The sequence below is a fragment of the Stegostoma tigrinum genome, chromosome 25 (genome assembly GCF_030684315.1).
Source record: "Stegostoma tigrinum isolate sSteTig4 chromosome 25, sSteTig4.hap1, whole genome shotgun sequence".
Lineage (NCBI taxonomy): Eukaryota > Metazoa > Chordata > Chondrichthyes > Orectolobiformes > Stegostomatidae > Stegostoma > Stegostoma tigrinum.
Genome location: NC_081378.1, coordinates 26,436,445 through 26,452,206, shown reverse-complemented (window position 1 = coordinate 26,452,206; position 15,762 = coordinate 26,436,445). Strand labels below are relative to the sequence as shown.

The following is a 15,762-nucleotide window of genomic DNA, read 5'->3' as shown; positions in this document are numbered from 1 at the left end:
AATCTGTGAAAGAGACTGATTTGTTAAAGAGAGGAGGAAGTTTGGAGAATGGACAGGAAGTAAAGGCAGACACAGTGGGTGACGAGTAAACCTATTGATAGAAACTAATGTCAAAGTGAAGGTGGAGAGATACATAAAAAGGGAAGTGAGCTAACTGAGCAGCCAAGGCTAGGGTGTTGTGAAGACATCAGAGGAACAATGGGAAATCGGAGAAAGAGGATGAAGGAAAGAGGTTAAGTGATTATGCTCATTAGAGATGGAATAGTAAGGACAATGAAGGCAGATGACTAGGGACAGTAGTGAGGCCTTTAGAGCTGGAAATGGGGGAGGGAAGGTGAAAGGAAAGGTCAGAAATGTGCTCAGAACAGCCATCTCCAAAAGGAGATGTTACAATTAACTGCATCAACAATCAAGACTCCATCGTTACATTGCAAATCACCTTTCAACAGATCATTGTTGAATGAACCATATTAATACTGTAGATATAAACATGGACGGTGATTTGATTCTATATGATCACTGCTTCATCTTTGACCTCTCTATCTGAATATCCCTACAAAAGACCATCACATGCTTACTATTATCACAAGAACTAAAATGTATAACTGTGGTTGAAAACTTTGATTGCGTGTGTTAAGCTCAACCAAGATCAAAAGTGACTTGTCACTGGAAAAATATAACTTACTTGTAATGTATCTCCATCAGGATCAGATGCAGTTAACTTATGAACAGAAGTACCAACAACAATGCTCTCTGCAATTGTGACAGATGGTCCTGTTGCATGTAAATATATTAAAATGGTCTATAAATGATTGTGCCAAAGGCAGTAAATTAGATCATGCTTCAAAAATACCAATGTTTAAGTATTTTAATGGGGGTTTAGTCAGAGATTTTCACATGTGTTAATCTCAATGCAAATATTAGATGTGTGACAAATGCCCTGATCACATTAATGTAATCTTTCACAGATATAGAGCTTAAGTATTGCTGAAAAATTGTAACTTGTTGAAACTTTTCATCTTTCACTCATCAGAACAATTTGTAAGAATTACCGGTGTAATACAAAATAACCGGTTTCCATTGTATGAGAAGACAGCCCTAATTGGTTGGCAAGTAGACTCTGATAGAGACATTGCCATGGAGTATGCACAAGAATGTTGATGACTTACAGTTAACTGCCAAACTTTATTTAAAATTTAAACCAGACAGGTTGACTATGATTGTCCTTTGTGTTGCCCTGATAAATGAACCAGACATTGGTTGTTAAGCTAAAACAGGCAAAATTTGTGTACATAGCTTGTCCTCTGCATTGAACAGGAGCCTGCGTATTATTAGGAATAACCTCAATGTACACAACTGTGCCACACTGTAAGTTTAACTGACAATCTTAAATTTGTCATCAGCATAATTCCTAGCTCATTCAGGACTATTAGCAGAAATGATGTTCCAAATATGGAATCACATCCAGTGTTGGCCATGTTTCAAATCTTGCAAGCACAGGCTGTTGGGGTATTATGAAGAACTCAAATAATATTCTACCTAATTCATCTAGCAGTGCTTTGGAAGTGTTACCTATGTGCCTGGCATTATACCAGCATACAATTTCACATCCCATGTTCTTCATTTGTGTGACAGGCAGACTGTGTTTTTGGTTTGACAGCAACAATCATGTTCGTGGTAAATGTCACTCGTCTTGTTATTGCTTACTGGTGTGAGAAATGGTTAGTTTCATTGGTTGTTTGGATTAATGAGATGTCTTAGTTACTCCTGTTCATGAGTTCGCACAATATTTAGTGAGAAATGATCTGATCAGGTAACCATTACCCTGCAAGATAGCTTTGATGTGCCCTGTTTCAGCTTGTGCAAATAGCTTGGGCTCTATGGGTTGTCAATATGGTCATGGATCTGTAGGAATCCCAATGTTTATATACTCACTGAGAGCTAAAGTTTTTATGTTGTTACTTTTCTTTTCATTCCTGGTTACTGGTAAATTTACGATCTCCATAAAAATCTCTTTGAAAAACTAAGTATTAGATGAGGATGCCAGAGGACCAGGCATCAGCTTGAGAGAGCCTCGGCAGATAGCTTCAGCTGGCACCACTAGGGGATTGCCCTGAAAAACAAATTGTAGCTGGGTGGACAGGGCCTATATTTTGCCGTCAGTCAATGCTTGAAATTGACTTAGCTGTTTGTTCCATGTTCCTGGCGGCTGTCAGTCTTTCTGAGCCCTAGGGCATCAGACAGGCAATCATTAAATTTATTATTTCATGTTCCCAGGAAAATGGCACTCAGCTGGATAACCAGCATGAAAATTTTGCAGTCTGGCCTGAGACCTGAGTTTCTTTGAGTGCAGATAATTGCAGAAGGTAATTAACTCCCAAATGTACCCTCAGATATTGCCAACATTTTTCTCATGTCCCAGCCTTTTCAACATGACTGAATAATGCTTTGATTTGGCAAGACTCGAGCAAAATATCGACATAGCATAATGACTGCAACAAATATACCATGTATTCCAATGTGGCAGATTTTTCACTGTGTTCTACCTACTGGTGCTGTGTGCAAAAATAATTGCCACATCACCACATCCCCAGTGAGAGATTAAAATGCAATGATAACTGACTCATGAATTAAAACAGGAGTTGATAGGATTTGTAAAGCAAGAGAAATCTATTCCATTGCAAATGCTTCAATACAGATTCATAATCTAAATATCTTCACCTGTCCCTGCTGTAAACACAGCATCACATATCGGACCTTCATTGACCGGAATCAATGAAACATTCAGGTTACATATTGCTTGGTTACCTCCCAGGTCTGTAACCACCACATTTAATGTATAGAATGTAACTGCAGACACATTGTCGTAGTCCAGTGGTAATGTATTGCTGATTATTGCAGTGTTTCTGACTGAAAGATAAAATAAACATTTATTTTTCCTAAATATATCACAGATGTCCAATATTTCCTTGCCAGACAGTATTGCATGAGGGTTTGAAATTGCTGACAGCCATGGCCTGAAGCGATGAACAGTACAGAACAATGTGCAGGGGAGAATAAAGCTTAACAGAGAAATGCAGGATAATAAAGTGTAGAGCTGGATGAACACAGCAGGCCAAGCAGCATCTCAGGAGCACAAAAGCTGACGTTTCGGGCCTAGGCCCTTCATCAGAGAGCTCTCTGATGAAGGGTCTAGGCCCACAACGTCAGCTTTTGTGCTCCTGAGATGCTGCTTGGCCTGCTGTGTTCATCCAGCTTCACACTTTATTATCTTGGATTCTCCAGCATCTGCAGTTCCCATTATCACAGGGAAATGCAGTGTTATTTATTAAAGAGGTACTGTTTATTGTTGGCAAAGTGAACACACTTGCCAATCCAGGGAAAGCAGTTAAAGTTCCCCTTCTAATGGCTTGTAATTGTTCATAGGTGGTCACACCTGATAAAGGTTTTTGCTTTGAAACGTGTAACATCTCATAATCAATCAGTCAGGTTTCATCTCTTACTCATTCGTGAGCAAAGTAACAGAGCCGAACATTAAATTATAAAAATAGTGACAATCAGCTGTCCTCGGTACTAACGTGCATTAGCAAACACAAAAATGCAATAAAAAAGCAGTGCATGCAAACAATAAATAAAGAAAACTAAAAAAAAAACTCAAATTGAGGGAAGTTATATTGTGGTGTATGCAGAGTTCCCATTGAAAGAGATTTGTGAGGTAACCACGTCATTTTTGTTACATTCCAGTTCGTGACTGTAAATATTTAAAAATGAAATTGTAGCACCTCGTTTCAGCCAACAGAGCAAAATTTCACTTTTTAAACAAAACAAAATATTGTATACAAAGAAAGAGAACAAATATTATTAAGGTAACAATATAGATTAATCCTGTACTTATGATGCACCGGATTTACTTTCTACTTGGGTCAAAAATGTCCTCAAAAAATACAATGATATTAAAACTACTAACTTCTATAGGGACCATTTTTTGTCCATAAGTCACAGCCCCCTAGAGAATTGTCCTTCCCTACAGCTATTCTCAGAGACAAAGATTTCATTTACCATCTCCTGAATGTGAAGGTCTCAATCCTTGTTCTTGTTAGTTTACCAAAATCTCCAAGGTACTCTGCTGGTTAGTTTCTTTTTCAGATATGGCATGCTGATACTATTGGTATTTATTTTTTGGGTTTAATATTAAACTCAAGAATTATTTTATGGAGTTGCAATTCTTGTAAAAAGGACAATTCACTAACTCAAAGGCTAAATTATCACATAACGGAAAGAGAATTTCTTAATATCCTCAGAGGTAGCAGGAACTGCAGATGCTGGATAATCTGAGATAACAAGGTATGGAGAAGTTTTTCTGAAGAAGGGTCCAGACCCAAAATGCCAGCTTTCTTGCTCCTCTGATGTTGCATTGCCTGCTGTGTTCATTGAGCTCTACGCCTTGTTATCTATATTTAATATCTTGTCAGATGAGGTATGAGATAATGCAGAAGTTCAATGCACATTGCTCTATCTCTCCTATGAGTTTCAGAATTTCTAGATTTTCTTGGACACTCAGGCTGCCCCTTTGGTATATTCACTTAACAATCTTCTCCAGAACTTTAAGAAAAATCATGCTTAATTTTACAGTCCACCTTAATAGCTGGAATTTCCAGCCACCTTTGCTGCTGGGGCTATACTCTTCACACTTTCTGCAATCTTTATTTCTCTTTGTCTCACTGGGCTTGTACTGTTTGCTGCTGCCTTCCTGTATCTGTCTGTTTCTTCCTTCCTGTTACTCCTGAATATGAGTTCCTTTTAACTCATAATTAATAATTACAATTCTCCATCAACCACAAAAGGTGTTAATAGACTTTCACAACAATTTGCTGCTTGGAGCACTTCCATTGAGCCAATCAGCTTGTGTTCTTTCTAACTGCTTCAACTGTAACTAGAAAGGATTGTCCAGGAATACCAAATGGTCTTGTTCCTTCTGAACCACAACTCCCCGTATCCTTTTAAAGCCTCGTGAAGTTTAAAACTTTTCATACAGTAAACATATACACAGATCTATATGGCAATTTTAGATCCCAGTAACTACACAAAATTATCTGCCATTGAAGTGAATACCAACAGAGGCATTGTTTAGATTCCTCCACTTGATTTAAACCAAGAAATCTTCAGCATTTGTTCTTCAAGATTCAGAATGAGATTAAGTTTCACTTGCCTATCACACAATGAAGCTAATGTAATAATGATTTTAACAGGATAAGTCTGTCTAATTGTCAATTATTTTTTCTTAATTTTCTCTCCGTGAACTGCAAACCACATGTGGACCAAACCATAATTAAAATCAGCTGTCAGCAAATATCAAGATAAATAGAATGTGGAGAGCCTTACTGAGATCCGTCATCTCCATGATGACATTGGATTATCCCCAAATCAACATTTTATTAATTATCCATCATTCACAATTTCATCTTTGATCTGATGAAATTTTTTTTTTAGCAGATGCTTAACGTTTATTTCTAGCTTTCAAAACAAGACATTGCATCTTTTGTGGTGCATTGGTGGTGAACTTATCTCTGAGCCAGGAGATCCAGGTACAAGTCCTACCTGCTTCAGAGGAGTGTAATAAAATCTCTGAGCAGGTTGATTAAAACAAAATTTCAATCTCTCTCCTAACTGTTAATATAGCATGGAGTGCAAACATCATTCTGCAGCTAAGTGAGCTCACCTGATATTTTATGGCTTTTCTCAATCTATGCTGACCTTTATAACCTAGAACTGAAGACTTCATAGAATGAATATTACAATTTTATACTCCACAGAAACCCTGAGCTAGATTTTCACAGATAATGGGAACTGCAGATGCTGGAGAATTCCAAGATAATAAAATGTGAGGCTGGATGAACACAGCAGGCCAAGCAGCATCTCAGGAGCACAAAAGCTGACGTTTCGGGCCTAGACTCTTCATCAGAGAGGGGGATGGGGAGAGGGAACTGGAATAAATAGGGAGAGAGGGGGAAGCGGACCGAAGATGGAGAGTAAAGAAGCAATGGGAGAGAGATTCCCTGAGGTTGGTGGAATCTCTCTCCCATTGCTTCTTTACTCTCCATCTTCGGTCCGCCTCCCCCTCTCTCCCTATTTATTCCAGTTCCCTCCCCCCATCCCCCTCTCTGATGAAGGGTCTAGGCCCGAAACGTCAGCTTTTGTGCTCCTGAGATGCTGCTTGGCCTGCTGTGTTCATCCAGCCTCACATTTTATTAGCTAGATTTTCACAACCCAGTTGACAGAAAAGCAGATTGTGTAGATACATAAGCCTCAAGATTTTTTTTAAGTGGACATGGTATTCCCGGATCCAAGTAAAGAAACGAATGTGAGAAAACAGGCATTAAATCATAATAAATGGCAGCACCTATGATCCAGGAGGAAAATGGAGAAAAATATTGACACCAAAATAACACAAAAGCACAAAATCTCATGGTGACAATGCCCTGTGTAATTTGCCATAGGCAATTGTGCTCCTACCTTGGGAAATCTGAAAGGAAGGCTCATTTACTGCAAAGCTGAAAGTCAGGCTATCATTGTTATCACCATCTGAGGCAGATAAAGTGATCAGTGTTGTCCCAGCAGTCATTTCTTCGGAAGGGGTTAAGGTACTTGATGGACAGGGGCTGAAAAGGTGCAAAATATTCCTATTTACTAAACAAAGAACGATCAGTGCAAACGCAAACTAGCTTTGACTTGTCAACACGGTTATAATGTTTAACGTACCTGATGATGGGAACTTCATCATTTACATCAGTAATTGTGATAGTTACTGTGCCTGTACAAGCGAGGCTTGGAGATCCAGTGTCATTAATAGATACCACAGCGTAGAAAAGCTAAAGGCAAAGAACAAAACTCAGGATTAAATCAATTAATAAGATCGATGTCACAGGTCTGTACATTGAGAGGAATAAGGCATATGTGCTGAAGATACTCTTACTAATCAATAATAAAATTATATTTCATACCATGTGACCATTTTCAAAATCCAAAGCAGATGCTGTGGTAATTAGACCCAAGTTGTCCAGGCTAAATAGTGCGGTGGTATTGGTGGAGGAGCTTGGCAGGAAAGAATACTTAGAAAAAGAGAAATATTATATTTTTGTCAGTCCAATAATCAAAGCTTGAGATAAGCCTCACTTTTTTCATGTTTGTGTTATAATTTGTTGCAATGGAATAAAAGGAATTTGAACGTCATTTCTTCTGGGTTCAGATTTGATCCATATATCAGAGTCCCTGACTTGGATATTTTATAATAACCTCCAAAGTGATGTTAATGCTAATATACAAATGTACAGGGAGAACCAAGACCTTATGCTCTGTTTTAGTTTAGCAAGTTTATGTATGGGAGGTAACTGGCAAAAGCACGAACTGAGAGAATGAGGGAAAAGGAGTTAGAGTGGTGAAGCCAGGGGGGAGAGATGAAAGGGAGAGAAGGGGGGAAAGAGTAAAGGGATGAGTAAAGGAATACTGTGAATGAGGTGGTCAGTAAGAAAGTGAATACTGTTCAATCAGGAAGATGGAAGGCGTTGATGTGAGGAGGTCCGCAGTGAGTGAGATAGGGAATAATGAGGGAAGGAGAATGAAGAATGAAATGAAAAGTTTAAGCTGAGGAATGGGAAGGAAGCTGATGGAGAATAAAGAAAATGGAAACAGGCAACTGGCAATGGATCCATAAGGGAGAGGGAAGGAGGAGGATTGGGAAGAAGAGTGCACAGAGATTCATCAACTCCAAAAGCAAAAGTGGACTCAGCTCCTCTGATAGACAAAACTCCACCAGTAACTGTTTAGGAATAGATTAACCAGATTGTAAATTGAATCAACTATGTGAACACTGTGCCTTTGAAGAAGGCAGGGACCTAGATATCTCATCACTGTTTCAGCTGTTACTTGACAATATTCTGCAATTCCCTGCAAAACCCACCGTACACATGCAATTGTTACAAGAGCTAGAATTATTCTAACATAGGGTGAAAATATTGCTTGCATGTATTAAATGTAATCAAGGTCAGAAATGTTGTTTCACAGAAAAACAAACTTACTTCCAATGTATTTCCATCAGGATCTGATGCAGTTAACTTATAGATAGAAGCGCCAATAGAAACAGTCTCTGCAATAGTGACAGATGGTCCTGCACCAAAGGAAAAATTTGTTTCATGTAAACAGTGTTTTATTGGTGTGTAGAGTACCGTAGCATTGAAAATCAATTAGTTCATATTTCAGAAACATTAATGAAGTTTCAGAAGTTTAAGTGCTGTATTTCACTTTGGTGTCAGCATTAATCCTGACATATAAAAAGTAATTGTATTGTAATTGCTGTGAATATGGAAAGTTGAAAATATGATGCGCAATTGTACTTCTTTTCAATAATTAAATAACTAATGTCAATCATGAAATCCATAATTTTGTTGGGGAAGGTGAAGAGCTGTACATCATTTTGAAGTAAAAACAAAAAGTGCTAGAAATACATGGCAGGTTCAGAGTTTGCTTCCACTTCAGAGTTTTAGCACCTGCATTATTTTGTTGCTATGAATTTTGTAGACTGATCAACTGCTGTTCATGAACACCAGTGCCACACATCACAGAGAACTGTAGGGAATAGCAGCTGGCAGTTGGTACTGATAGTGCATGGCTCTTAACATGGATATGAAGAGGCTGGTGTAGTTTGTCAGAGGTTGGAGCAGCTGTGAAGGGAGAAGGAGAGTTTGAACCAACAAATTTGCTGGAAGCCCAAGGGGAAGAGCTCCTGCTCTTTCGGGCCTGTGAACCATGCCGATAAACCAATTACCTGCTCTGCCAGGCACTCTACTCTGCCTTTTTGTTTGCAGATATACTGATCCATAGGACCATACAGTCATTAATGTTTAATTTGTTATTGCGCACTCCCACGAAATGGCACTGTATTGGATCATTAATATGAGAGCCTTTCAAATATATCTGTGACTCAAGTTCTTTTTGAGTACCAATCATTGCTGAAATATTTAATTTGTTTTTTTTGTCTTAGCTTGCTGGTACTACTTTCTATAAGGACTCTTCCTCATAGACACCAGCAGGTCATTTTAGGGTGTGGGCATTCCAAGCCAGGGCAGTGTATTGTCCTTTCCTAGTTGCTTTTGAGGATGACTCATAGTTTTAATTGGATAGAACTCTACCTATGTAGCAACATACCAAGGGAGAGACTACATTTGCTCCAAAGGGGCAGATTTTTTACACTTTTTGACCTGATATGTGTAAAAATGGCTGCCACATTACCACATCACAAATGGAAAAGATCTACTTGCTTTGTAATTTGACAATTGGTGAATGAGAAGTGACATTGAGTTAAAGGAATTTGTTACGAGAGGAGAATTTTTTTCGCAATTGCAATCCAATTTAGGACAAGGTTAATAATTGAAATATCTTCACCTGTCCCTGCAATAAATACAGCATCACATATCGGATCTTCATTGACTGGAATCAATGAAACATTCAGGTTGCATATTGCTTGGTTACCTCCCAGGTCTGTAATTACCACATATAATGTATAGAATGTAGCAGCAGATACATTGTCGTAGTCCAGTGTTAACGTATTGCTGATTATTGCAGTGTTTCCAACTGAAAGACAAAAGAGTCATCTATTTAACTGAAATATGGCTCAAGCAAATAATACTTTATCACTAGACATTATCATTTTGTAGTTTGAAACTGCTAATAGATCTAATCAATGAGCACTAAAGAGCAATGGATAGATAGTGCGGGAGGAGTAAAGTCTACCATGGAATAGGAATGTAAATGCCATTCAAAGAAGTACCCATTTTCACTATCAAAATTACAGTTGCTTCTGCTATTATATGTGTTTCTTCCATGCGAATTGGCTGTATTGTGACTGAAGAATTTAGACAGCTATTGTAGAATGCCAACTTTCCTTGGCTGTAACAAGATTCTGGCCCAATTTGTTTAAATGGTGCCGCTATTGTACAATTTTCTTTTAACACGAGATAGTTCTGTTCTTGTGCAATCATGTATATCACAACCGACTGTCTATTGGTTAATTCTTTACATATTAACAGATGTGTTTAGTAAAGACGAAATACCGATACATTTCTTTCAGCTCTGCATATATTCGCCCAAGTTGGAAAAAAAAGCAATGGCTAAAACTACAGCAACAACTGTAGTAATGTCTTCCATAATATCCTCAACCATTATCTTTGGAAAAGCATTAGTAAAGTCAGCATTATGCCCCATTTTTATCACATCCGTTTTAAACATTAACTGCAATGTATTAATAGCAAGGCCAACAGTTAGTGATTAACCATTTAGCTATTAACTATTTACTTCTCAAACATGAAAGTGAAATGCATTGCTCCTTATAAATCTCTCTCATGAAAACAAATACATCTGACTTCCATAGCTTGAACTTCCATGTTTTACGTTATTATTGCTCTGACATGCTTTTCTGTGGAGCTGTCCATTAAAGTTTGTGTTGTGCAGCATGTAACTAACATATTAATCTGGATCACTCACCATCACATAACAGTTCAAAAGAACAGAAACCAACATATAAAACGGCCAAGTAGTGGTAAACAAATAATTACAAGATATTAATAATATATATTGCAATACAGAAAAGCAAATCAAAGTGGAAAAAAACACAAAAATAGTTCATATCGCACTGAAATAACATATGAGAACACAGGAATTAAAACAGTTCTCATAATGAGTTAGATTTACAGAAACTATATCCTGATAGACAAAAAGAAAAATTAGATACATACAAATACCAAAAATTAGTATGAGAAAACGTCAGAACCACAAATCCAATTACTGAGGCAGACATTAGAGTGCAGACGAGAACATTGTGTTCCTACTGTTATGTGTTCTGTTGTCTTTTGAATTCTAGATATTAAAAATATCACACACTGAATTGAATTGGAAAGATTAGATCACTTTGTTAAATTGTAAATTTCCATACTTGGTAGATGCCTACCAAAAGCTGGTATTGGATTACACAACAGCCGACTCTCAAGTGCAACCATGAATGTTGCCCACTGGAAACAAACACACAGACATTCGGTACCTGGTTAATTAGCCCCTCACTCTTAAAAGACTATTCACCAATATAAAATATCCTTCTTCCTTTAAAACATAATACTCACTCCCACTAAGGCTGTTCCAGTTATTTACTTTTCTAAGATTAAGTTCAACAATTAACTTTTGCTTCAAAATAAACAAATCCTGTTCATAGTCCTGTTAGCACGTATTCTATATTCTCCTCTGAAGGTATCATTCATGGAATTGTTTGTGTGGTAAGATACTGGTCTTCCATCTTGGAGATTTGGTATTCACTGTTCTCAGTGATGTTTAGGCATGCTGTATTAGGTGATGTATGTGTGTTCCTCCTAGTGTTGCAGGAGGCATGCTTTCTGTTGTTAATATTGTGACCATGGACAGTGATGTTTCCTGCGCTTTGTTGATAGTCTTTTCTTGTTTTCCACCTCATGTGTAGGTTAGATGTGAACTTTATTGTTTCTTCTCATTTCCTTCTTGGTTTTTGTCTTAATTATGTATTACTTTGGATCTTCAGCTTCAGCAACAAAATTTGCTGAGATCCAGGTTTCTATGATTGAAACCTGTAACTGTGCATATTGCTCTTACAACAGCTCAAATGGTGATTTAGCAAGTTTGAAGTGCTAACTTCTTCATTCCTGTCTTCAGTGAATTTTTGTCTCAATTTCTCCAAGTCACTTGGAAGATGCATACAATAGTCTGATATTTGTTTTCATTCAACAGGTGATTTCATGTTAGCCTCGAGAGATATGAATTGGAGTGACAGTAAGGCAAGACACGCCAAGTCTTGTGTCTTCCTTGCATGAGCATTTCACAAGGACTCTTTTGGCAATTTGGACATGTCATTCTATAAACCTTTGTCTCCAAAGGTGATGGTCTTGTTCAGTGAATTCCTAAAATTTGCTGAATGTAAACTGGGTTCCATTGTCACATATTAATCTTCTGGGAAACTCTTGCTTGGCAAATAAACTCATACGGCTGAGACAATTATTGTTGCTCTCAAGTCTTTTATCTTCTAGATAAAAAGAACTTTGAATAGTTGTTTGTGACTAAGAGACACTATTCTTAATTTTGTGAATAAATCAACTCCCACAACATTCCATGGTGTGTGTTTAGTAACTATCATATCCTCTTTCTGTCCCGTGTTTCATCCCTGGCATATATTAGTTATAGACACCGTAGGCAGGATCTTAAAGGTTCTGACTAACATGCTATGGAGAGAGGTGTGGTAGAAACTGACAAGTAGTCTGACAAAGCATGTTTCAACACTGGGAGTGTCTCTACCTTTTTTCATAATGCTGCATGACAAGATTCTCGCTAGGAAGCAGTGAGGTGCCAATTAAGAGGTATCATTACTTGTTAAATGCTTTATTGATGCCCTGAATTGCCTCATTAATATTCAACTTTCTATCTTATCAAACTCACTAAACAAGCTTGTTGTTAAGAAAACTTGATATGGAAATCAGAATAGGTGCAGCTGACTGTTTGCTCTGAAGAGTCTCCATGTTGGGCACCAGTCACCAATATCTCAAGGCACCCAGCAGGGACACTAACTGTACACACATCATGATTGGCATCTGATGTATGCAAGCCTCTATGAACCCTCAGGGTATTTCTCCAATCCAATTATGGGATGCTTCTGCGCTTCAATGTTTAAAGGCTAAAAAAGAAATGGTGTGCAATGTTCAGGTAACAATCAGTCTGGCAATCTGGCTTGTGTAGATGGACATTACCCATAAAGCCCATTGTGCCTTGAATCTTGGCAGATGCAGTTTTCTCATGAAACATATCAAGAAGTCTTTAAGAAAATAATCAGATTTTGGGCTGCATTCGCCACAAAGGTGCTCCTGAAACAGGAACAACAAACTGAGCAGTTACTTTCTTTCAGCAAGTTACCTTATCTGAAATTAAAAAAATCTCCACACTGCAAAACACTATTCAAGCAGAACAGCCACAAAATTTAATCATTAAAACATCAGATGATTTTCCCAAAATAAAGTCAAACAACGAAGATGAAAAATTTACTGAAACCATGATGTTTTGAAGAAATGCCTTGTTTAAAAACAAAGTCCTTCAATCGACCTCTTAAAAAAGCCCTTGGACCTCCATAATCTTTCATACTCAAGTCCACAAAAATCATTAAATAGGTCACTGTCATAACAGTAGTATGGCAGACTTGTCGCCTTATAGCTTATCATTTTTAGTTTTATGAAATTCCTGTCGTATAACTCTAATGATTGATATTGTAAATCTTTTCTCAAAGCTCCTGCATGTTTGCTTTGTGTCCTGATACTTTTTGTATAACAGGAGTCAAGGAATGTCTCAATTTTTTTTGTACCCAAGCGTCCATCCTAGAAATAGCCACAATTCTTTCAGAACTCTGTCAAGTGTGTATTCTATTCCGAACAACTTGCACTTCATCACTTTCATAAAACAATTGTCAGTATTTGACTTGATCTCAGATTCTTGTTGTAGATGTTTCCATCAAGACTTCATGTAATTGGCTGTCATGATCTTTTCCATCCACATCTTGTGTCTAGAAATCACCTGTTATACTGACTGCTGCTATGCATCCCTTTTATGACTTGTCCATTTTTCTGTTGGACTGCATCCTGGATCATTTAAAGCCCAAAAGGTAGATGTAGGAATTTGAATTATTCAGAGTGTGTTGAACGATATCAACAATGAAGATTCATCATCTAATGTTACATTCTACTAGCCATTGCAAGTAACAGACTTGCTGAAAACCTTTATCCCCTGCCTGTGCTGTTGCGATCTCTTCCAATGTTGAAATAGGGTAATGACCCTGCTTTCTGACTTGGTTTAGATTTTTGGGATTCAGGCAAATTCTTGGCTCTCTGTTTGGATTCTCTCTCGCCGTGATTGAATTTGCCCAATGTGTAGGCTTTGAGGCTTTGTGACTCTGCAATACCCTAGCTTCTTCCATCTCTTGGAGATCTTTTTCAATCTTTCCTTTTTGATCTATTGAGACTTTACTTGGCGGGTGCAGGATTGATTTCATCACTGGGTCAATGTTGATTAATACACAGTCTTCAAAGCATCCAACCAGTGGATTTGCATCAAATCATTTTGCATCTGTTGGGAAGATACTTCTCAATAAGTGTATTCTGTTTAATCTTTAGTACTGTCTTCTTCACCTCTTGGTTCACTGAAATAATCTGCAGCTCTTCACAACTATTCAAGCTCAATATAGAAACCATCTGTTTCAGTGATGTGGAACATATAGTTACCTTTTTTTTCTTTGTGTTCCCCTGATTTAGAATGTTCTTAGTTGTTCAATCTAAGTTCCCATATGCTGTCGGCATGAAATCCTTCAGTTTTAGAACACCTTTCCCTGGATAACCATTTTCTTCTAAATTTTCAGGTAAGATCTCCTAGTACAGTATGAGTGGGATGTTGTTACTCTGTGCTCTAGAACCACCCATCTCCTTCAGATTTATCATTATGGCTTATTTCTTACCTTCTTCTGATCAGAAAAGTTGCATAAATTTCTTTTCTATAAACTGTTGTATCCAGATTTTCCATGCTCCCATACCTATTCAAAGTTATGAGCATCTTTTAGGTTATGATTTATTTTCCACTATTCACTCTATTGACCTACCTCTAGAAACTCATCAACAACCTTCTTCCACATTCATGCATATGTTTTCCCAATGATTGGCCTTTTCATAAATTTTGCCGTTTGACCTATATGTGAGACATTTCCTTCAATCTATGAATTCATGCCATTGTTCATAGCTCCTGCATATCTTTCTCTCTGCATGGTGTATATGTCATTGGCGCTGTTTCACTGCTTCGAGCCTTCATTACAGGCTAACTGCTGAGTAGTCAATATTGTCATCTATCTGCATGTGGTTTCACATCTTCTGGATCTGTTTACAGCTTGTGAAAATCATAAACTTGTCCTTTCAGATTTACACTTTTTGTGCCTCATAGAGAACAACTAACTTGGATTCTTAGCCTTAAACTCAAATTTTCTGAATGTAATTTTCAGTCCTGATATGAAGTTACCAATAAGCTCGACCAATTCCTGTCTGAGGCCTAGAAATTCATAATGATGGATCTAAAGATTTTATTTTAGCTGGAGATGGGAACTGAATTATAGACATTTGGCTAGATTTCTGTTGTTTTCTTCAAAGAATTCCCTTATGCTAAATACATCTACTTCTTCAGCTCCAACCCACAGAATAATATAAATAGCCCACTCTTCATTGCCAGAGCCTATATGGAAACTACAATTTGTCAATCAGCACTTTGCTTTAATCTTCTCAAATGCCTCTATAACATCACCAGTACCTCAACATGTTACTAACTAGAAATATGCTTTCATGTTGCATCAGTTGACATTTCATCATTGATTCAAATTTTCTCTTTCACAAATGTGGGTGATTTTCCAAAACAACATTACATTAATTTTAAATATTTTATGCTTGTGCACATTTTGTTTTTCAGCTTCTCTTTTGGTTCCCAGATATTTGGAATAAACTCACTTTAAGCTTGTGAAAGTTTAATCTCTTTCTTTAATTCTAATTCATTACGTTAAGACTTCCTAGGATGTTGTCAGAATAAAGCATCAAGGACTCTCCAGTGCAGCCATGAATGTTCATCAGTGGAACACTTACATTTACAATTGGTTCCTGGATAAATGGTTCATTGCTCTTT

General features: G+C 37.5%; 1 protein-coding gene across 3 annotated transcripts in view; it reads right to left on the bottom strand.

Moving 5' to 3' along the window:
* The window catches only part of LOC125463329 (protocadherin Fat 4-like), a 110,586-nt gene that overhangs the window by 73,861 nt on the left and 20,963 nt on the right, over positions 1 to 15,762 (bottom strand). For all 3 annotated transcript variants that reach the window (XR_009447241.1, XM_059654792.1, XM_059654793.1), the window contains exons 13-19: positions 9,439 to 9,627; positions 8,076 to 8,164; positions 7,002 to 7,109; positions 6,760 to 6,869; positions 6,514 to 6,659; positions 2,722 to 2,910; positions 686 to 774 (exon numbers count right to left, since the gene is read on the bottom strand). Coding sequence is in view for 2 of the 3 variants with exons in the window: in XM_059654792.1 (XP_059510775.1) it covers positions 686 to 774; positions 2,722 to 2,910; positions 6,514 to 6,659; positions 6,760 to 6,869; positions 7,002 to 7,109; positions 8,076 to 8,164; positions 9,439 to 9,627 (920 nt within the window). In the remaining variant the exon portion in view is untranslated. The remainder of the gene's footprint in view (positions 1 to 685; positions 775 to 2,721; positions 2,911 to 6,513; positions 6,660 to 6,759; positions 6,870 to 7,001; positions 7,110 to 8,075; positions 8,165 to 9,438; positions 9,628 to 15,762) is intronic.